The 22,531-nt window shown below is 40.5% G+C and overlaps 2 protein-coding genes across 11 annotated transcripts in view; one reads left to right on the top strand and one right to left on the bottom strand.

The window, feature by feature from the left end:
- Window positions 1-9,397, top strand: part of GREB1L (GREB1 like retinoic acid receptor coactivator) — a 139,037-nt gene extending 129,640 nt beyond the window's left edge. For all 9 annotated transcript variants that reach the window (XM_050316335.1, XM_050316321.1, XM_050316323.1 and 6 more), the window contains 5 exons: window positions 42-269; window positions 1,718-1,859; window positions 2,919-3,119; window positions 4,894-5,032; window positions 6,643-9,397. In XM_050316335.1, the coding sequence (XP_050172292.1) occupies window positions 42-269; window positions 1,718-1,859; window positions 2,919-3,119; window positions 4,894-5,032; window positions 6,643-6,806 (874 nt within the window). In that variant the 3' untranslated portion in view covers window positions 6,807-9,397. The remainder of the gene's footprint in view (window positions 1-41; window positions 270-1,717; window positions 1,860-2,918; window positions 3,120-4,893; window positions 5,033-6,642) is intronic.
- A 68-nt stretch (window positions 9,398-9,465) lies between these two features.
- Window positions 9,466-22,531, bottom strand: part of ESCO1 (establishment of sister chromatid cohesion N-acetyltransferase 1) — a 34,073-nt gene continuing 21,007 nt past the window's right edge. The window contains exons 9-12 of one of the 2 annotated variants that reach the window (XM_050316391.1): window positions 17,379-17,468; window positions 14,629-14,772; window positions 13,560-13,747; window positions 9,466-11,029 (exon numbers count right to left, since the gene is read on the bottom strand). In XM_050316391.1, coding sequence (XP_050172348.1) covers window positions 10,882-11,029; window positions 13,560-13,747; window positions 14,629-14,772; window positions 17,379-17,468 — 570 coding nt within the window. In that variant the 3' untranslated portion in view covers window positions 9,466-10,881. Of the gene's footprint in view, window positions 11,030-13,559; window positions 13,748-14,628; window positions 14,773-17,378; window positions 17,469-18,060; window positions 18,184-22,531 lie in introns of those variants that run through there. The other variant, XR_007629086.1, reaches the window with a different exon arrangement.

Here is a 22,531-nt window from a genome sequence, read left to right as displayed (position 1 = left end):
ATAAGGTATCTTTGCATGTTGTGTATGATCATGTTTTGCAGCCAGTCCCTGGAGCCTGGGAGTTTCAGCAAGAATGTGTCTCTGAAAAGCGTCCTCCAACACATTGAAGCCACCCCCAAAATTGTTCATTATGCAATACTGGGTGTTCAGAAATGGAACAGCAAGCTGAACACCAGGAAAGCAAAGGCTCCATTCTCTAGGTGCCACGTGCATGATTTTATACTGCTCAACATAGACCTGACCCAGAATGTGCAATATGATCTAAACAGGTAGGTAATACATATGTATCTTGGGACAAATGTATGCTGACCTGATAAAAGTCTTGTCACAATATTTCTGAATGCTGTTGAGATAAACAGAAAGATCCTGTCTTGGTAAAGAGTGCACAATCACAAAAATAAAGCACAGAGTGATATACATTGCATCTGAATGAATAAGACATCAAAATAAACTTACCATAAGCCAAAAAAACCCTGAGAGAGACAGACCATGAGGCAAGGGCAGGGCAGGTTTTCAGAGAACTGAAAAGACGGGAGAAAGAACGAACTTCAGAAGAAAAAAGTAACTGGGAGACCAAAAGTAGAAGAAAGGAGCCAAAATTACATCAGTTACAGAAGAGTGTGGAGCTTCCAGTGTGCCTCTCTACCGGGCAAGAGCCTGTTGTGTCACTAAGAACAAGAGTATAGGAAATATTTGAGCCATTCCTTTGTTGAATGCTGTGAGGAGGGATTCCTTGTGTTTCCTGCAGAGTCAGCTATCCTCCCTGTTGCCACTTGGGTTTGCAAGAAAAGCAGATTAAAAAGTAATTTTCCACTATTTCCTTCCTTCTTCTTCCCGATCCTCACCTAACTTCATCCTAAAATATTTGCAATAAAGCACTGACATAATGTACCTTTACTGATAGTTCTCATTATAGACTGAAGCAATATCCAATTCTCCCACTCTCCAGACTAGTGAGTTCAAAATAAACTCTTGTCTCTGCCGGCCACAGATGGCCCTGGGGCTTCTCACCCTGAGCTCCTGCTGCTGATTTCAAGGATCCTGTATATTTGAGCGAGGAATTGTAGCCTGCCCATGCAAGCTGGTGTGGCTTCCAGAGCTCTTGATTTCACGTTCTTTGTCAGGTTGAATCATGAGATGGGAATCAGCCCACAGAATTGAGCAATTACATTGTAAATAGCACAGGACAAATGTTACTTCTCAGCTGCTTTGTCTCCCGTAGCCAAATATTTTTCAAAGCCACATTTATCCCCCAATTCCAGTTTATGAAGAAACACATCAAATAGAACTGGCTTGTTCAGAAATGGAGGTTGGTCACTGCAGATCTTCTCTCAGTTCCAAAATATATATTAAAAAAATCCAACAACTAAAAAGAAATAAAAAAAGGAAAGGGTGGGCAGGAAATGGTTGATGTCAGTACATGACGAGGAGGAGGGGACAAGCTAGATTTGGTATGGGGAGGAACTATACAGGCACACTGCAAAGTGAAGACTAGTATGATTTTAAGATGACCAGCAGTTGTTTTCCTACACCATGAGCACACTGAAGGAATGAATCTTCAGAGGTCTGTAAAGAATTTGTACTGGCACCACACCAGATGGTCTCCAAAAATCTCCTCTTGAGCCCATACCAGTGCCCTGCAGCAGTGGGTGTGTGAATGCTTGCTTGTCACAGCGGCCACACAGCTGGCTTAGTGATCTTGTGTTTTAACATCCAGGTATTTCTGTGAAGATGTAGATTTTAACCTGCGGACGAACAGCAGTGGCCTCCTCATCTGCCGCTTCAACAACTTCAGTGTCATGAAGAAACACATTCAGGTGGGAGGACAAAAGGACTTTGTCGTTAAGCCAAAAATCATGGTGAGTGTGGAAGTATGCTCCGTAATACGTAAGGGGTAAAATCAGGACCTATTTCCCCTTAAAATAATGAATTCTCTAGTCTTTTAGATTTATTTTGTCCTTATTTGACATCTGACGTTCATGGCTTACTCTGTGGTAGGGCTGCCACATCAAAAATAGAAAATTATAAATATTTTGCCACTTATAAATTACTAATGAAAATCCAATTAGAAGATGGAGTGGAATTGGAAAGGGTTTGGTCGAGCTATTCAGTGGTGTCTCTGATGGAGGAAGAATTTGCAGACATACATTCTGATGAAAAGCAAGCAAATTGTACTGGACTCAGTTTAAAAAATGTTAGCACAGCCACTACTTTATGGAGTTTGCTAGTTTGTGATGACTTTCAGTCCTTGCACTTCCTGACAAGAAGAGGCCTGAAGAAAGGCTCTGAAAACTGAAACCTTTTGAAATCTACCCAAGAAATCCAAGTATTTATAAAAATATACCACATATTTTTTACAGAGTATGCTGCACCTGTGCCAGCTTTAAATGGAGATGTATTTCAAAGAATCTTGTCGTTTGTGTTCCTGGTAGTTTTAAACACATCCCACACCATCCTTCTTTTAAAAAATCACCTCCATACTTCAAGATTTAACTGACTAAACCCTGGTTTTGAGTATTTTTGAAAGTAATTTTCTGATTTTCCTTTTCCTTGTGGTTGCAATGGAATCTGCAGTGATGGACTGGCCTATAAGAAAACTCCATAGAAAACATTTTTTATAGATGACTCCACACAAGGAATCTGTCATTTCCTGTAATGCCCAGGAGTAAGACAGGATGAAGGCAATTCGAACTCCCTGTTTTCTATCCCTTTTTTAGGCAAGCAGATATCCACAGAAGTACTTAGCAAGTAATTAAGTTATTTCTGTGCTGTGGTGCTGTCAAATTTGATGACTTTTGATCCTTTCCCCAGCTTTCTCTCTCTACCTGCTCTGCCATGGTGATCCCTTCCCTGGGTAGAGGAACTCCTGCAGAGCAAACACACTGGGTTAAAAGGGGTTCCCCTTGGTTTCACTGCAGGTTTCGGACAGCGTGGCACCAATAATGCCACTTCAGTACGTCTGTGCCCCTGACAGTGAGCATACATTGCTGGCAGCCCCGTCTCAGTTCCTCCTGGAGAAATTCCTTCAACACGCGACATACAAACTCTTCCCAAAGGCCATTCATAACTTCAAGAACCCGGTACTGGCCGTCGACTGCTACCTGAACATCGGGCTTGAGGTACAAAATATTTACAGGAATAATGGGGATGAGTAAATGCAAACCTTTACTTCAGTTCCTTTCTTGTGTTGAAAACCCCTTCTGTTAGGAACCTTCAGCATCAAGGGTGGGATTTGAAGACTTTGATCTCAAACAGATTCTGCTGTTGGAGGTCAAGAACCAATTCATGGAGGAGCTGGCGATGAGGCCTCCAGCTGGCTGGTGTGGGTAGAGACCAGAGGTCTGTGATGAACTAATGTGACTGCTAGATTGTGCCAGGTCCTTCTCTTGGGTCACAACAACCCCATGCAACATTGCTACAGGCTTGGGGAAGAACATCTGGAAAGCTGACCAATGGAAAAGGACCTGGGGATGCTGGTCAACAGCCAGCTGAACATGAGCCAGCAGTGTGCCCAGATGGCCAAGAAGGCCAGTGGCATCTGGGCCTGTATCAGGAATAGTGTGGCCAGCAGGACCAGGGAGAGAATTGTCCCCTTGTACTTGGCACTGGGGAGGCCAAACCTTGAATCCCGTGTTCAGTTTTGGGCCTATTACTACAAGAAAGACATTGAGGTGCTGGAGTGTGTCCAGAGAAGGGCAACAGAACTGGTGGAGGGTCTGAAGCACAAGTCTTATGAGAAACGGCTGAGGGAGCTGGGGTTGTTTAGTCTGGAGAAGAGGAGGCTCAGGGGAGACCTTATTGCTCTCTACAACTACCTGAAAGGAGGTTGTAGCCAGGTGGGTGTTGGTCTTTCGTCTCTTTTGCCTGGTAGCAAGTCATATGACAAGAGAAAACGGCCTTAAGTTGTGCCAAGGGAGGTTTAGATTGGATATTGGGAAAAATTTCTCAGTGGAAAGGATTGTGAAGCATTGGAACAGGCTGCCCAGGGAAGTGGTGGATTCACCATTCCTGGAGGTATTTAAAAGATATATAGATGTGACCCTTAGGGATGTGGTTTAGTGGTGGGCTTGGCAGTGCTAGATTAACAGTAGGACTCAATGATCTTGGATCTCATGGATCCAAGATAACAGTGGGATCTCAATGAGTCTAACCTAAAAAATTCTATGATTTTATGATTTGTAAAGGAACTGTGTCTGTCTGAAATATTATTTCATACAAAGTAAAAACCTGAAAGCAATGCCATTCTTGACAGAACTTGGTATTCATCCTTTTTTGCTTTTCTTTTCATGAACACAGGTTTCTAGGGAAACTAGGTTTTTGCAAATACATCTTAGATGTCTGTAGGTTGGGAGATTGGAATTTTTGAACCCAATGGTCAGTTTGAAGTGGGTCCGAAACAGGGGGTGAACATCTAACAGGGGTATTGTTCTGACAATTTATGAAGGTCAGGGGTAACGTAGAGAATATACACAACATTTATCTCAGCACTGCGACACAGGAGAGCTGCAGTGCTGCGAACCACAAGCTTCAGCAGTTTTAGTACCCATGGAGTTGCGTACTGTGTTTGACAAATGTATCCTTATTGGAGCGATCTACGCATTCTTAACAGTCATTATAAGCAGGTAATTTTTAGAGAATGAGAAAATGAAACTGAATTGCAGAGTTCCCTGAAATAACGTGTTGCAGACTGGGTGACCAAATCAGAATCTAGAAGTTTGTCCCATGTGTTATTTCCTTGGGGAATTTGCTCAATGCTGTAGTCCTCATGTCTGTATTTTTACCAGCACCACCTGACTTGCCTGTTATCACTAAGTTTTATTCCATTCCACTTAAAGGCATCCTCAGACCTTTCTAACACAGAAGTGCTTCCTTTCTTTCCCCTTTCTGTTCCAGGTGGCTATATGCTATATTAGTTCTCGCCCGCACTCAGTCAATGTCAACTGTGACGGGGTGTTCTTCAGCGGACTTCTGCTCTATCTCTGCGACTCCTTCGTTGGTGCAGACCTCCTCAAGCGGTTCAGGTTTCTGAAAGGTAATCTCACTGCTCTGCTGGGCATCCTCAGTGTTTTCCTGCCAAGTAATAATAGCATTGAGGAAAAGGGAAAGGCAGAGGAATAACCAGCTTTGTTAAACAGCTCCATTATTTTCACACTTAGTGCTGCCATTGTTTTCAAAAGAAATAGATGGAGTGGTTTTTTGGGACTGTATCAAACTGTTGGTAGTAAGCACAAGTAACTGAACCTTAAGTGAGCTATGACAAATTACACTCATTAAGTTATAAGTGACATCAAATTAAATAGGTGCAGAAAAATCAGAATCCATGGAAATCAGGCAGTGAGTTGTGCAGTCAGCAACTTGAGAGTTTAGAGCATAGGTGTTACTGATGAGGATAAGAAATTCTGCTCTGACAGTCAGTCTATGATGGCAACAAATCTTAAGTACTGCAGATGGGACAGCTCTTAACTGGAGGATTATGGGGTCTACCCCCACCAGAATTTAATAAACCTCATAAAAATGTTTCTTCATCTTTTTGTCTCAATACAAATGAAGCACAAATTGCCACAGGTATTCAGTAATGCTGAAGTGTGTTGTAGAGCTCCAGTGAGTGTGTGATGCCACGGCTGAGCTGCTTCCCATCTTGTGCTGACTGAGGATGGTGCACAGGCAGGGGTGCTGTGGGGATGACGCTCAGCCAGTCCCAAGAACTAAGTTTGAAAGTTTGCTCGTTCACCATCTTTGGCCCTCCAGGGCAGGGGCAGAGAAGGAGGGCACAAAGATGTGGGGGGGGTTGGTGCTGGCCACTGCCAGTTTCCCAGAGCTGATGTGTGCTGAATGCAGCCAGAGAGGCCACTTTCTCTGTTGCTTCTTGGGCCAGAGGTGGTTTCTTCACAAGAAAGGGCCACGGATGCCTGGTAGGAAAGGACCTTCCCTTGCTTCAACTGAGCAGAGGAGGGATCTGAACCAAAACTTTCTGTATGTCAGGTGCATGAGCTGGAGCCCAGAACAGTGAAGGTGTCCAGCCCTCCTGCTTATTAAATGTCTGTGTGTAACACCAGGTGGAAGAAAGTTTGCACATTTGTTAAGCCACACGGAAATCAAGGACTCTTAGAGTGCTTTACCAAGGGCAGATCTCATACTTAAGGAAGTCATAGCAGATTTTCTTAAGTCAGCTGTGGGACTGGTTTGGCTTAGTACAACTTCATTATTGACCTTGTACAAACCCATATGTTCCATGAAACAAACAAAGTAGGCTTTATTTTTTTGCTATAATTTTCAGTAGTAATGTAAGGATCTTGGATTCCAGTTAATGTTTTCTCTGATATTAACAGCAGATGATATCAACACTGGCTGATTGTCAGGCAGTGAAATTCTGTGATATGGAGCAGACCCAACACCATGCTTGCTTTTCCCTGTCCGTGCCTTCCTGCAAATTCACAGAATTCACAGATGGACACCATTTGCTGTTGTCCTGAGGCTCACACAACTGATCCGAGCCTCGACTGGACGGTTGTTGATAGACCCTTCTAATACTACTTTTTCCCTCCATAGCAGCAGAGATTTCTTTGAAATATGTTAGGAAAATGAATGAAGGAAATGAGTTGTTATTGTACCCTGAGAACTTAACATGCTTTTCAATTGAAGGTGCCACCCTGTGTGTCATATGTCAAGACAGAAGCTCGTTACGGCAGACGATAGTCCGGCTGGAGTTGGAGGATGAGTGGCAGTTCCGACTTCGGGATGAGTTTCAAACTGCTAACAGTAGTGATGATGAACCACTCTATTTTCTTACTGGACGCCATATATAAGCCTTGCTAAGACACCGCTAAAGAAAAAAAAACTTTTTTTTTTTGTTTGTTTTTTTAAAAGTACAATCACTGTGGAGCAAAGTGCAACCGATATTTATCTAGACTGCTCTAAAGGATTCCCCACAATTCTGAAGTAGGCTTTATTCCTTGGGATAAATTACCACAACAGTTATGATTTAAAGGATCTTGGATTCCAGTTATTTTCACATCAGTCACAACTGCCGACACTAATCACACAGCCAACCAAGCTGTTGGATGTGGGAAGAGGATGTTGTTTGGTTGAAGAAGAATCCTTTTAATAATCAGCTGATTTAGGGGAAGAAGCTGCTCTCCTCTTGCAGCTGCTAGCTTGAATGTGTTACATGAAATGCACCCCAGCATGTGGAATTTATTGAAGATAGGTGGAGGAGAGCCCACCGTGTCTCTTCAGCTCTGTGCTGTGGTACAGGAATACTCAGGGGTTTGAAACTACAATATAAAGTAGATATTTGTATTAAAAGGAATAGTCTTGTTCTCTGTGCAGTGTTAGTTTAAAATTTGTAATTGTGTACGTATTGAAACTGTCTTTGGCAAAATTTCCACAGGTGTTCAAAGTTTACTACTTAAACCTGAACAAATGGGCATGGCAGGCACTGTGCACCTCAGTTCTCCTAGCAATGGTATTGTGCCCAGTAGGCAACCCCTCCTCAACTCCAGAGATGAAGCAAAGGCTTCTCATAGCTGCTCTCTCTTCACTTAGAGGCTAGAGTAACTTCCCAGCAAATCACCTTCAGTTTCTCACTCTCCTCAGAGCTTTGGAAACTTGCGGTCCATCCTCCTTTGCGTATGGAAACGTGTCCTCCCATCCGTCTGGTGCCTTTGTGGTGGGCTGTATGCAACTCACTCTCCATTTCCTTTACACTCAACTCCAGGTGGCTGCTGAGCTGGGATTAGGTCTGTTGTACCCATATATGAAGCAACACACCAAAAAATGTGCAGGACACCAACGATGCCTGAGCTGGATCCAAGAGAAACTGAAAGCATTCTATAGCTGCTCCGGAGGGAGCAGGGGAGAAGTCCGAGGGAGCTGGGACTGCTCACAAGAGACTCTCCAGAAGCAAAGAGGTGTGAATGCATCACCTAACACTGTCACCCCTGTAAATCTGTAAATACTGGTTATGCAGCAGCTGCACATTATTCTACTTATAAGCGCAATACTTAGTGATCCTTGTTAAGGTGTTCTGGAAGGAACTCGGTGCCCTTGCATTTGTTTGTCAGGGTTAAATCATAGGGTCCTCTGTTCCACTCACACAGTTGGCAGGCATTGCCTTGATGAGGTTTCCATACACACACAACAAAAGTAATCTTTCTGCAAATCATGGCCCCTTTATTAAAAGGAAAAATGCAGAGTGTTTTTTAAATGCTATTCATGAATATGAATTTACTCCCCAAAATGCAATGAAATTACCACATCTTTAAAGCCGACCTGCAACTCATTGGAGAAGGACCTGCCAAAGCTGCATTTTTTTTAACGCATAGTGTTAACTAAGCAACTTTTTTTATCTTGTGAAAAGAGATGTTTACAGATGAAAAAACATAATATATTTGACAGAGGCCAAAGGAAAATGGTTTGCATATGTCTGTGTTGATGTAGCATACCTCTGATGCTGTAAATTTAACAAATTTCAGATGAACAACCCATCTCTGTAAACTTACTTTTTATTTTCCTTCATACACAACCTGCCTTATCTATTTTAACACTGGGAAGAAGCAGGGATATAAAAGATGCTTCTTGAAGCGCTTGATACACACATGAATGTATTCCAGTAGTTCTGGTTTTGCCAGAAAGGCTTAAGGCCAAGCCCAAGTCTTAGTGTGGTTTAGAAGTGTCAGGTATTACATGTTAAAAAATGGTTTCCTTTTTGTTTGTGTATTTGATGTTTGCACTAAGTTCTTAAAATTCCAGGTGCTGAGACTACTAGGAGGAATTAGCCTGCTGGTGAAGCAGTGCAAAATTTTCCTGAAGGTTGAGAGTGCATTTAGAAAATCAGTGTATTTGCCTGCCTTTACCAACTAATAGTAAACCCATTTCGTCAGCACTCTGCCCTGCAGAAGGAAGGAGTTCTGGTAACGCTCTGGCCAGAGTGCACTACACCAGCCCCAACAGTGCAGGCCTGTCCCATGGAACACTTTAACCAGCTGCCTGTGAATTCCTGGGAAGGAGACCCTTGTTTGACAGCCAGACAATTGCTATTCCATTTTGGTTTTAAGCCTCGCCATCAAGGCCATTCTTATGAATGTATTAAATTGGCTAGCATTATATCTTACCTGTAGATGTTCTTGTCTATTCACAGGTTAAAACTGAATGTAAACTAAGATTTAAAGAATCATATGCAGATGCTTTTTGCTTAACTTATGTAATTGCTTTTTGTGACTTTTGGAAGAGGGTTAAAAATGTTGCTTTCCTAGTGTAAAGTTTTCTTAACCAAAAACTTGGTGAATTTAGCTTCACTAGTCAGTCTACCTCATGTTATTGTTTATGAACTGAAACTGTCTGAAGTTGTGGCTATGGTATGTTTATAATGTGCTTTCATTAAATTTGATTATATTAAGTTACCATTTCAGACTGTCTCTCTCTTAATGGGTACTGCTCTTGCTTTCCAAGCCCACCACAGGATCACTTTTAGATTTCCAGTGAACCCACTGCACCAACCTTTCTGACCAAGCCCTTTACAGGCTGCTCACAATCCCCCCAAAAATTACACGTGGCAGCTTGGAAACAAACAGACTGTACAGACCAGAATTCATCACCATTCTGCTACTCCAGCTTTAAGCACTCTTGAGTATTGTTTCAGAGGTGGTGCGAGTTCTTTAGCTCTAGCCCAAGGTTAAGGACAGTACGACATAAACAAGTGTATCCTACCTGCACAGAGGTTCCAAAATTGAAACAAACTGTAAGTTTAACCCCAATTCTTTCCCATCTTACATTAGAGTTTTAAGCTATTACTCAAGGTTGAAGGCATCCCCTCACACCTTACCACAAACCCTGTATAAGGATGGTAATGATCTGGAGCTATATGGGGCTTGCATTGTTGTTAAGGAGATTCCTATCCAAGCAGGTTTGAATGCCACAACTCTGTTCTCCAGAGACTGCATCAAAACACACACTGCCCTTAGCCACTTATTTCCCCCAGAAAAAGTATGAAATACACTAAAGATTCATTCACACTTAGTATCATACAGAGTAACTTTAGAAAAGCTATCAAGTATTTTATTTTTAATCTATCTACATTATGTACAGATCAAGAAAGGCCACAGCAGTTTTTCAACATACAAACCCTTTAAAAGAGAGATTTATGAAGGAGTGACAAGTATCAAAGTGAAGTCCACTAACAAAGGTATATACTCAGTACAGTACTTGAAGAATGACGAGTACACCAGTTCTAGGGGTTTTCATTCCACCTTTTACTCCACTAGTCTGGGGGAGAAGGGGACAGGTGGCACAACAAGATTCTGATGCTGCTGAGACCAAGCAGGTGCCCTGGCATCTAGCAGGGTACAGGATGCACCCCAGAAGCCACCGTGCAGTCCATGAGGGTTGATGCCCACCACAACTGTACCGTAACACTCCTTGCCTCAATGCATGTGGGCACTGCCTTGAGCTCTGTCAAACAAGCAACCACAGTAGTGGCTCCCCCGGCTGCAGGAGCTGGGGCAGGAGACCAGTTACAGTACCGGGAAGCACTGGTATATCACCTCATTAAGAACTTCAGCACGTACTCGTCAGCAAGACTAGAGTCTTTGCATTAGTTTACAGTCCACTATGAACAATTTTCTGCTGCATGTAAACATGACTAACTAGATAAAATACAATCAAACTTCTGTAAAAGTTAATAAAATATCTTTCTTTTAAAAAAACAAAGTTAGCCTATTACTGCATTGTTTACAATTTTAATAAAATAGTACAACCTTTCGGTTGTTACCAGTCCTGAGTTCACTGTTATAAAAATGGCCCTGGCTTCTGCTGAAAAGTCTGCACCCACTCAGTGCGGTTTGGCAGAAGTCTCCCAATAAAAATGGAATTCCTTCAGAGCAGTTAAGTTTGGTGCTGTCCATTGAGGAAGTTGTATACCAGGAACTGGCCGGTGCCACAGTATTGTGTTGCAAAGAGTTTTCCATCAGGAGTGGGGTCGGAGAAGGCGATTTCTTCCTTACTTAAGTATGAACCATATATGAAGTTGCTCCTGTTTAAAAGAGTGAAAAAAAAAAAAAAGAGGATTACCCTCAGGGAACAATAAAAAATATTTATGCTACTAGGCCACAAACCATTAATTAAGTGGCACTGACACTGAAAAGGAAGAAACTCTATTAGGAGGAGATGGCTCTACTTACAGTATCTATCTCCTTCCAAACAGCAAGGAGGATCACTTGCTCTGGGAGGAGTTTAATAAGGTTCTGGTGTTCTAGAAGGATTGTTTGTACAGTATGATAGCATCAAGAGTTCAAATTCAGAGGTTTTTTAAACAAAAAAAGGATTGAACTCATTCCAAATATTTTTTCATAGAAAAGAGACTGATAGGGTTGTGACTACAGTCACTAGGAACAAAAACACAAGCTACAAAACAAGTTGGCGTGATGATGGAGGGGCTGAAAGGACCAACCTCAAGGCATAATTCCTAAGTACACATTCAGTAATAACTACACAAAAAGAAAGAATCAATTTGCTGAACTTCATGAGAAATATTTTATGCATGTTTTATTCTTATTGTAAGTAAGAACAGGAATCAAGAGATACTGTTCTACTTCTCTGGTTCACTATGTGAGCAAATTTAGAAAACTGAACTCAGGTTTTAAGGCCTCGATTAGAGGAAGGAGGAGGTAATGTTTATCCTTGGAAACAGAAGAAACTCCCTTTAAACTCAAGAGTTTTAGTTTCTATAAAATAAATTTAAATGCAGTTGAAGAGCAAGTATAAGGTTCACTCGTATGGACATCATCTCCATTAAATACTGAGAAAAACATAATAGGAACAAAATCTGTTTTAATCACTACCAGTTTTATTCCTTTCCCTTTCATGTATTTAGGAAGATAATTTTTCAAGGTTCTTAGACTGTCTGACTGGGTTTTTGTGACTCCAAGTCAACTGTGAAAGCTTGAGTGAAATGGGGCAGACATTCTCAAAATGGACCTAAAAGTCTGCTACAATGCCTTCAACATTTAGAAGTCAGAATTTAGATGGCTACCAGAATCATTCCATTCAAAGTACCTTTTGCTACAGAAGACATTTACGTTGAAGCTGCTGAGGGGATCTAACTGCTTACTGCCATCCCAAATCAAGTCTCACTCCTTTCCTTTGCCTTCTACAACTGTCTGGGCTTCCTTGTCTACACCTGCTCTAGAGCTCATCAGACCTTTCTACAAACCAACAGAGCACCAGAGTAATGCAAAGCTCTTTTTGGTGAATCTGTTTTCTACTAAGGCAGCAATGAGCTACTGGAAGGCCACACAAGCACCAGAGCACAGCAAAAGGTGAGGAGGTGCCATGTACAGCTAAGAGCAAAACTGAGGCCTCGCTAGCTGCAACAAACCATCAAAATTGATTGTAAAAATCCTTTAGGGCTGTAGCTGAGGGAACAACTCCAGCATCGATTTGGGGGACAGATCACAGAGTCACAGAATATTCTGAGTTGAAAGGGACCCAACAAGGATCATTGAATCCAACTCTTAAGTGAACGATCTCTATGGGGATTGAACCCACGACCTTGGCATTGTTAGAACCATGTTCCAAATCTTTCCTTTAGAAATAGTTTATAGGAAGCTACTATTAAACACACTATTAAAAAGTTGTCAAAAATATAACCAAATAATCAAGTTACTACGCTCATCTAAACACAGCTTTACAGTCAATAGTTCAGACAGAACATGATCTGGTAAGAACTTTCCAGTTGCTCCACCAGCCAGGTATGATGCATTCTGCAGAGTACAACAGCTTTGCTAAGTTCTACAAATAACCAAGAGACTGAGGACTGGCAGAGACATCAGTACCTGTGCTACAAAGTGCAGCAACATTCGGGCAGTTCTTGGCATTACTCAGAACTGATGTTTAAACTTCTAGGAAATGACACTGAAAGAAACCTAAGGTTTGGAGAGTCAACAATTTTAACATATAGTAGCACAGATGTTTGAGTCCTTCTATGGATCTAGCACTTAGCATTCAGTTGAATACACTCATCACTAGCTACTAAAGTTCCATGGAAATGGAAAATATCTCATAAGGCTCAGTGAACCTGAGTATATATTTAAAAAAAAACAAAACCCAAAAAACAATAGTTGGAAGCCACCAGACTATATCAAATAGTTTGATGCACTGGGTCTCTGGTCCCTCCCTCTTTCTACCTCTAAGGAATGGAATATCAGCCAGTGATTCAGTCCCAGTCTGTAACACTTGGGTAATCTCACACTTTGTCCAAAAACAGTCTTGCATCCTTCACTCATAATTATCCTGGAGGAACTTCCCCAAGCTCGCTGGAAGTCTGCCAGGTGACTCATTACAATTGCCCTTAAAGATTTCTGTTAAAGACAAGCTACTGCAGAATTACTGATGTCAGTTACTGCACTCCACCTAATACTGGAACTGTCAACTGTGCTCAAATCTACATCCCCAGTATCACCAGCAGCTTGAAAATACAAGCTTGAGACACACAAAGCAATAAATGGCTTGGACTAAGTTCTATCTAAACCACATGTAAAACTCAGGAACTTTTTAAATATTACCTAAGACACTCTATCATCCGAGAAGCGATCTTCTTTCGACGCATCATGCTGAATACCCATATTCGACTAATCCCACAGATAGCAGGCTCTGGAGAGGTTGAACAGCACCACGCTTTCTGTCGTTCGAATATGACCTTCTCATTTTCTGAACTGACTTCTGGAACCTTCTCTTCTATAACTCTGTAGCCCTGCAGGTGATGTAAAAAAAATATGTCTCTTTATAAAAGCATCACTAATGACTTAAGAAAACAATTAATGTTATTAATGTTATTTCTTTCAGTTAAACATACTTAGTTGCTAAAATGCCTTACCAAAAAAACTGTATATTTGTGTCTCATTTAATTTCTCTTAATTGTATATTTGTGTCTCATTTAATTTGCCTTAACAATTTCAAAACAGGAAGAGATGATAGAGGTGAAACAAAACTACCCACCTCAAAAGCTTCTCTGACTTAAAATAATAGCAACAAATAATCCATTTCTTACTAGCACCTGTATTAAAGCGTTTGCCTCAACTTCTCTGACTTTGCCTAAGATTGTTTTGCTTCTTGTCTGCTACTCCCAAGGGACACTAGAAAAACAGCAGGACAGTTTACAAGGGAACAGACAGAGTATGTGATGAAGTTCTGACATCACTGTTTAGTACCGCAGCACGACTTCTTGTCCTGCCCTCTCCTTCTCTGTGCTGCGGAGCTGTTCGATCCCACTGTGATTCAACTCACTCATACAGAACACTCACTTTTTCATCCAGATTGGATTTCTGCTGGGTAGGGAGCTGAACCTGCTTGTCAACAAGCAAGAGGAGAGCCAGAGCTGGCGCAACAGCAGAGAAAGAAAAATTCCACCCTTTGGCTATATCAAGCTCTTAGATGAGCAGGTCTGAGCCAAGTATGACACCATCCACGTGCCTCAGCTCAGAGTCAACCATATAAAAATGAGTGACTACATTTCAGAATGGTCTACCCTCCAAGGTCTCCTCCTCTATGGAAAAGCCATACATGGAATGCTCATTTGCTAGAACAATCACTAAGCACGGACACAGATTGCCTTTCTCCAATTCAGTCACTTACCCACTGGATATGTTCTGCAATTAAACAGCCGATAACTTTTTTGTCATTAGAAATGAAAAGAAGAGTTTTAGTTCTAGAGTAACACATGAGTGGAGCTTGCTGGAATCCCAGGTCATTGTCTACCATTTCTCTAATTTCTTCAACCTGTCAAAATAAGTTTAAATGCTGTGTAAGAAACACATGTTAATGTACATTTCTATAAACTTACATTACAATCACAGATTTGCAAAGATGGAGAATCTAGATCTAGAATACCGAAAGCTGTTCCATAAGTTAAGGATTATCCTAAGTAACTTGCAACACATCAGTCCACAAAAATGTTCCTTAAATAATACTCGTCTGGAAAAAGGAAGAGTAGAGATCTCTCAGTCAACTTCCATGAAATTCAAACATGAACGGTCAAAGGCTAATAGAGAAAATTCAGATAATCGAAGTGTGGAGTCTGGTATTTTAGAAGTAAACGAGACCTACAGGAAAACTTAAAACAGTTTAGTTCAACATTTTCTGTTATTTTTTAAGTATTTAAAGAACTAATCTATTAAGGATTTTGAGCACATGAGAGCTGACAGTGTCAAGGCAAGTAGAAGATGCATGCATTTATTGTAAAGGAATAAGTAACTGTTGTCTCTTTCCCCCAGCTGGGTTTGCAAAGAATAACTGAAATTAAAAATAAAATTTTGTTTAATATTAGCAAGTTTAGAAGAAACAGAAACTTCAGCATGAATGCAAACAAAAGCTTATGCGTGAGCTGGTATTTTACTGCTGGATTCTTGTACCTACAACTGGATATTGGAAGCAGCCTCTATCATTCCTCATCTTCTGTGAGACAAATAAGGTTGCCTTTCCCATGTGGTGCATGCATTACATGGCATAAGCTTCTTGCATGCATGTTCTAATCACATTAGTAATGCAAAAGTAGAATTACTGATGCTGTGAACATCACAGAATGGGTCAGGTTAGAAGGACCACACTGGGTCATCTGTTCCAATCTCCCTGCTCAAGCAGGGTCATGCTAGAGCACATGGCACCAGACTGCAATCCAGGCGGTTCACTGAATATCTCCAGTGAGGGAGACTCCACAGTCTCTCTGGGTGATCTTTTCCAGTGCATGGTCACCCACACAGTAAAGAAGTTCTTCCTCATGTTCATATGGAATTTCCTGTGTATCAGTTTTTGCCCCTTAGTACTGACAAAATGGAAACCATGTAAAAAAAATGCTTTAAAAATAACTTTCAAAAGACATGGTATCAGTCACTCTTGATTTTCTCATCTAACCTTCAGGTACCAATCATTTAATGACAAGTCCAATTACCCAGTTGGAAACACTGAGTAACCATTCTTGAAATCAGGCATCCACAGTAGTGACAGCTGTAAATTCTCTCAACTTTAGCCACACAGAACTACAGAGAACTCTATCCTAAATGGCTTAATTCACTACAGTCTTCCTTTCCTCTGCACCACTTAGGTATTTTTTTTTCTTCAGCCATTATATTAAAAAAAGGAATGTGCAACAGACGTACTAAAATTAAAATTATACTACCAGAGAAGCAAAACTAAACAAATAAACTTATCTGCATTAAATGCTGTAAAAAGAAAAGTCATAGTTTCTTTTTCTTTTCAATTTAATAACTTGAAAAAATTCTAGATAGACTAAAGAAAAGCTCCTACAGTCATGCCACCAACAAGAGTTCTCTTGGGCATCAATTCAGCCTTGAGAGATCCCTTCCAACCTTAGCCATTCCGTGACCCTGTGACAGTGGTACTGTAAAAAAGTTCCTGTTAGTCACAGCAAATCCCAGGCTAACCAATGACAGGTTATGACAAATGTAATGACATATTGAGATGTATGAACACAGGCCATCCAGCAAGACACCACAGTACCCTCCTGCTCTAAGTCTCTGCTAGCGTGCTGTGCACAGTTTTAGAGGGTTTCAGGAGAGACATGAGTCATGGCACAAATGGAAATAATCTAGAGGAGAGTAGGAAAATGAATAGAGCTCTAAAAAACACTACTTAGGAGTACAAACTAAAAAACCCAGCACATCAGTCAATTTCCTCAGAGTAAAAAAAACATCGGAGTTTGTTCAGGCACAAAAAAGCTGTGGCAAAGAGGGAAAGAAGGATGTTTTCTATAATCATGTCAGTATGATTAGTACTAATGAGCTTAAATTGCAGTATGGAGATTATGCTGGACATTTGGAGAAAACTTCCTAAAATTACGGATGCACTGTAACAGAGTCTGAAGAGGTCAGACAACTGCCTACTGGTAAAACTTTTAGAAAGTTGTTAGATGCATCATGAGCAGATCCTGCTCTGGACATGGGAATGGACTAGACTTTGAGGCCACTTTCCAGCTAAATCTGTTTTCATTAGAAAGTCTCCAAGAGAATGGTGCCTGTGTAATAAAGTTAGTACATTTCAGTTCGTTTAAATACAGTAGGAAGTTTGTATTACCTAAAATATCTGTCAGACATTCAGCAAGTATATTTTAAAAAAGTCTTTTAAAAAGTCAGTTGGTTAATACTGTTCCCACCCCTACCCAGGCCCTTCTTCTCTATGAACAGAGCAGCAGCACTTTGAAGTGAGATATCTAACCTGTTTGTGGAGAAAGCTACAGAACCATTGCAGTTTTGAGTCCAACTTCAACTGTACACATGTAAATTATACAAACTTTACTATGGACATTCTCATTATTTACATGAAAATATCAAACAAAGCAAAATATAGAAGCCCAGTCCTTTTCACCATACCTTTTTAAGTGCATACTTTGGGTCATCAGGAAGAACCATTATTATCTTTCCATCAGGATATTCAGCCAAAATTCTCTCCTTTTTCCAACCCTAAATAAAACAAACACTTATCTAAACCATATACAAGATATACTTTTACAAACAGAAATGGCAAATTATTGTTCTAGACACTGAATTTATGCAGAGATTTCACATTATTTAGCAGCTGCTTTGCTAGAGAAGGAAACTTCAGCTAGCTTTCTAAAGGAGCACAACATACAAAATATGATGTTATTAATACAATAATTTACACAATAACCTAACTGTATCTAAAAACAATTCATGAAAGTGTCTTCTAATTTCCCAACTAGATTTTTTCCCCCAGGACTGCAATGTAAACTCAACTTTAAAACAGAAGTAGCAAAGTCAGCTCACATAACTGATTTCCAAACCTACGTAAATATTTTTTTCGAAGTCCAGTGAATGGGAAAACCCTACGTTTTATTATAAGATTTCTTTTTAACATAGTTACCTCCACAAATACACACTCAGTTTTTAAAGTTTGGCATGCGAAAGACCTCCAGGAGGTTCTAAGTGAACTGATTGGCATGCAGTTGCCCAAAATGTAAGGAATAGTTTATTTTGTTACTGATCATAACTGTTAAAGCCACAAGAAGGATACTAGAAAAAAATTTATAACTACCTTCTAAGAATCTAATAGGGAAGGAGACTACGTTGTGTGTATCTGAAGTATAAACATACTCAAAAAAATAGAGGTAATTAACTCTTCTTCAGATCCACACTCGTGGTGAATAATGAGCAGTACCTGCATGGAAAAAAACAAAACAAAAAAAGCCACTTAAATCTAGCAAGATGGGACTGGTAGATATTAGAACTCAAGTTGCTTTGATGGGACCTAAAAATACTGAATGAAGAAGTAACTTCAGCCACTAAAAAGGCTGATCTACAAGTCTTACTTCAAAGCAACTTTAAATAAAAAAGTTTTGAAGAAACAATATTGATGGAATAATTCTCATTGAATTCTGTACCTTCCCACAAAATAATGTTCAACTAAAGACCAAACAATGGAATTTGGCACTGGATGAATGCCATATATACTACCACAAAAAATGTCAAAGTTCAGTGTTATAATACTTGATCTGTACCTCATTTTACTCATACTGATTTTACTCCCCTACACTGAGTAAGACATGAAGAGAATAATTTTAGAAATTTATCTACTTGCTACAAGCCCTGGAACTATTTAAGCGTTAGTTTAGCAGCCGGCATGACAATGGTTGCAACACAGACACCAATTTAATCCTGTCTGTTTTTCTTCTCAGTAGTAGTTGTACAAACAAAGATCCTGCTTGAATTTATATACATTATGGTCTGAACACAAAGGACACAACAGCAGTATTAAAATATTCAGGAAAGTAGAGATTTATGGGATTGTGACGTGCCTTTTGAGACTGTCAGAAAAGGCATCAAAAGGTTCAGGCAAGGATTACTGTTCTCCAACCTCAAATCCTACCTCTCGCAAATTTTTGTCCTTTTCTGCCTTTTGCCTTCCTGTTTGCCCTGCAAGAGCTTTTTATAGCCTATTTTAAACCAACTGTGACAATCGCTCAGGAAATAAATACAATGTGCTTGATAATCCTGGTTTTACAGCATCCAGATTGTTGCAAGCCTAATGCAGAAAATTCAAAACTAAATTTTAGATTAAGGTATCCTGTTAATGTTATAGCCAGGTATTTCCACAAAATGAAATCCCATAAAAAACCAAAACACTTCTGAACATCATAGTGTTGTTACATTTTTAAGAAACAATATATTAGCACAAGTCTAAAAATAATTCTGTAAAAATACAGTAATTGACTAATATGTAGGACTCATTTTCATTATTGTCCACCTGTTCATCTTCCTAAGTGATCTGTATAATATCGGGACTGATGATATTCACCAGAGGGGTAGTTTCTAAATTGAAGTATTTTGGAATTTATTCAGAAATGTATCTTTTAGATGCAGCTTTCCAGAAACTTTCTGCAAACCCTAAACTCATCCAAGACTTTTAGTGAAACCATTTTAAAGCCATATTGTGCAGCTCCAACAATTCTAAAAAGAAAAACTATCACTTCACATATTTATCTGCGCCTTTACTGTCCTTACTGTTGAGCTTTTCTAAGCAATGAACTGTCCTTCCTTTAAACCAGACAAATGGAAGCAATGCACAAGACTGGTCACAGCTCTGTCATATTCTAACGTTGAAGGAAAATGTGCTAAAGCTGCAGCTAGAACTGATCCCATTAGATACCCACAGTACACAAAATATGGTTTAGAACCAATATATTGACTGTGGTCTGAAGATGATTGATAAGGTCCTTTAACATACCCATACTGACGCTTTTTAAACAAAACCCCACTATTTTAACACTATTTAAAAAAATATTACAGTCTGCAAGGTATTTCAATCAGTGAGAACTAAAGTGGTCTTTCACAGAGGCAGATGACAAGATCACCTTATTATAGTAAGAAACAAAAGCGCTATGTCTACACTACATAATATTCTACTGTGGCATCAGAAAAACTGCTTTTCCTTTCCTTTTAATTGATATTACTTTAGGACATTAAGACTTATTTACTGCTGAATCAGATACCCAAGCATTAGTATATTCTGCTTGTGATGAAATTCAAAAGGAAAGTTATTGTTCCCGTAAGGACATATGTTCTGCAAGGCCTGGAGTAAAACACCATGATTACAGCACTCCTCCCTGACACTGGCAGTCCATGCCCAACAGCAGATTACCCCTAGACAGCAGCAGTAGGGCATATAGAGCCTAATCACCGCAGCTGGGCAGACTGGTGCTGCACAGAGCCCTGATGGTATGTAACAGCTGTTGCAACACCCTCCTGCCCTCCATGTTAGGCCTATTTATCCTACAGGTATTTGTAATCCTTTGAGAACATAAGACCACTCTGCAACACATGGTTAACTCATTTTTTATCTACTTCTAACTTTTCCTACCAATTCAAACAAGAATGAAGGTTGCTTCTGTTTATTTATTAAGGTGTAATGGTAACAGAATTAAAAAACGAAAGAAATAATTCCAAAAAGGGCAATACAGACAAGCAGTTGCTACCACATCATGAAATAGTACAGACAGTACTATGTTACCACTACAGAGTGTAGTGTGTTGCTTTCACTGGATATTATGCATACATTTAATGATGCAGAACATAGTTAAAAATCTGGTTCCAGCATTAAAAGCACAATAACTCTTCAGTGGTTTTCATCATAGAATCATAGAATGGCCTGGATTGGAAGGAACCTTAAAGATGACCTAGTTCCAACTCCCCTGACATGGGCTGGGACACCTTTCTCTAGGGCAGATTGCTCAGAGCCCTTTCCAGCTTGGCCCTGAATGCTTTCAGGGATAGGGCATCCACCACTTCATTGGACAACCTGTTCCAGTGCCTCACCACTCTCAGAGTGAAGAATTTCTTCCTAATATCTAATCTAAACCTACTCTCTTTCAGTTTGAAGCCATTACCCCTTGTCCTGTCACTACATGCTCTTTTAAATCATGACAAGCATGAAATCTAAGATGATATGAAGTTCAGCATCATCTCCAATTCCAGTATCCTATTAAACTTAGGTGCCAAGAAGTCAAATCTGAAAATTGTAAGAAGCTCCCAGATAGATTTGGGTGCAGTTACAACAAAATAGCTGTAAATTTATCAGATTAGACATAAGCTCACAGAATCACAGAATGGGTCAGGTTGGAAGAGATCACAGTGGGTCATCTGGTTCAACCTCCCTGCTCAAGCAGGGTCATCCTACAGCAAACAGTATAGGATTGCATCCAGATGGTTCTTGAGTATCTCCAGTGAGGGAGACTCCACGACCTTGCTGGGCAGCCTGTTCCAGAACCTGGTCACTCTCAGTAAAGGACGTTCTTCCTCGTATTCAGGTGGAACTTTCTGGCATCAGTTTCTGTCCATTGTCTCTTCTCCTATTGCTTGGCACCACTGAGAAGAGCCTGACTCCATCCTCTTGGCACCGCCCCTTTAGATATTTATACATATTAATGAAGTCCCCTCTCAGTCACCTCTTTTCAGGGCTAAACAGGCCCAGCTGCCTCAGCCATTCCTCATAAGAGAGATGCTCCAGACCCTTGACCAGTTCAGTAGTTCTCTTCTGGACCTGCTCCAGGAGCTCCATGTCTCCCTGTACTGTGGAGCCCAGAACTGCACAGAGTATTCCAAATGTGGCCTCATCAGAGCTGAGGGGCAGGATCACCTCCCTCAACCTGCTGTCAGTGCTCTTTCTAATGCACCCTAGGATTCCACTGACCTTCTTGGCCACAAGTGAACACTGCTGGCTCACGGACAGCTTACTGTCCACCAGGACCCCATGTCCTTCTCCACAGAGCTGCTTTTCAGCAGGTCGGCCCCCAGCTTGTAGTGGTGACTGGGATTGTTCCTCAAATAACAGTTTCTCCCACTTTCTTCAGGTCAAGATATTCTTCTTAACCAAGAGGATGAGCTTGAAATGCAAACAGATTAACTGCATTCACATCAGGCATTTGAAGTTAGCAAATGCCTGTGGATTAAGTTTTTGGCTTTGCAACTTCGAAACGTCATTAAAAATGCCTTGCTCTTACAAAAAAATTTACAGAAGTACTAAGTTGACACTGTGGTATCATAGGGAGGGGACACAACTGATACTGTGTGTATCACAATTAGGAGATTTTATAAAACTGAGCCATGTGTCAACCCCACAAAGTATCCATCCCAATGGAGTTAACACTTGATGTGTGTGTCATCACCCAATGCATGTATATTCTAGACAGGCATAACTTTTCTGGAGACTTTCAGATGTCTGATACCAGAAGACCTGTGAGACAGACTGCTTCATTTGTCTGCAGTAGGAGACATCTCTCAAACTAATCTATTCCTGCTCCAGTGCTATCCTTGACCATCTTACCTTCTGGTCAATTCAGTTTGCACACTTCTATTAATAGCAAATGTCATCCTTCAGAAAACCCAACAGTCTTTACCAATCTTCTGCTCCCAAATCTAGAAAATGCCATTAAACTTGCCAAACTTCTCCCCTCTGCATGCAAGGCCTACAATTTCCTCATTGTCTCTATCAGCCATCCATGACAAAATAA

Source organism: Myiozetetes cayanensis, unplaced genomic scaffold (assembly GCF_022539395.1).
Source record: "Myiozetetes cayanensis isolate MyiCay16 unplaced genomic scaffold, myiCay2020 scf1, whole genome shotgun sequence".
Taxonomy (NCBI): Eukaryota; Metazoa; Chordata; class Aves; order Passeriformes; family Tyrannidae; genus Myiozetetes; species Myiozetetes cayanensis.
Note: the sequence above shows the minus strand (reverse complement) of the source record. Positions and strands in the feature narration are given on the sequence as shown.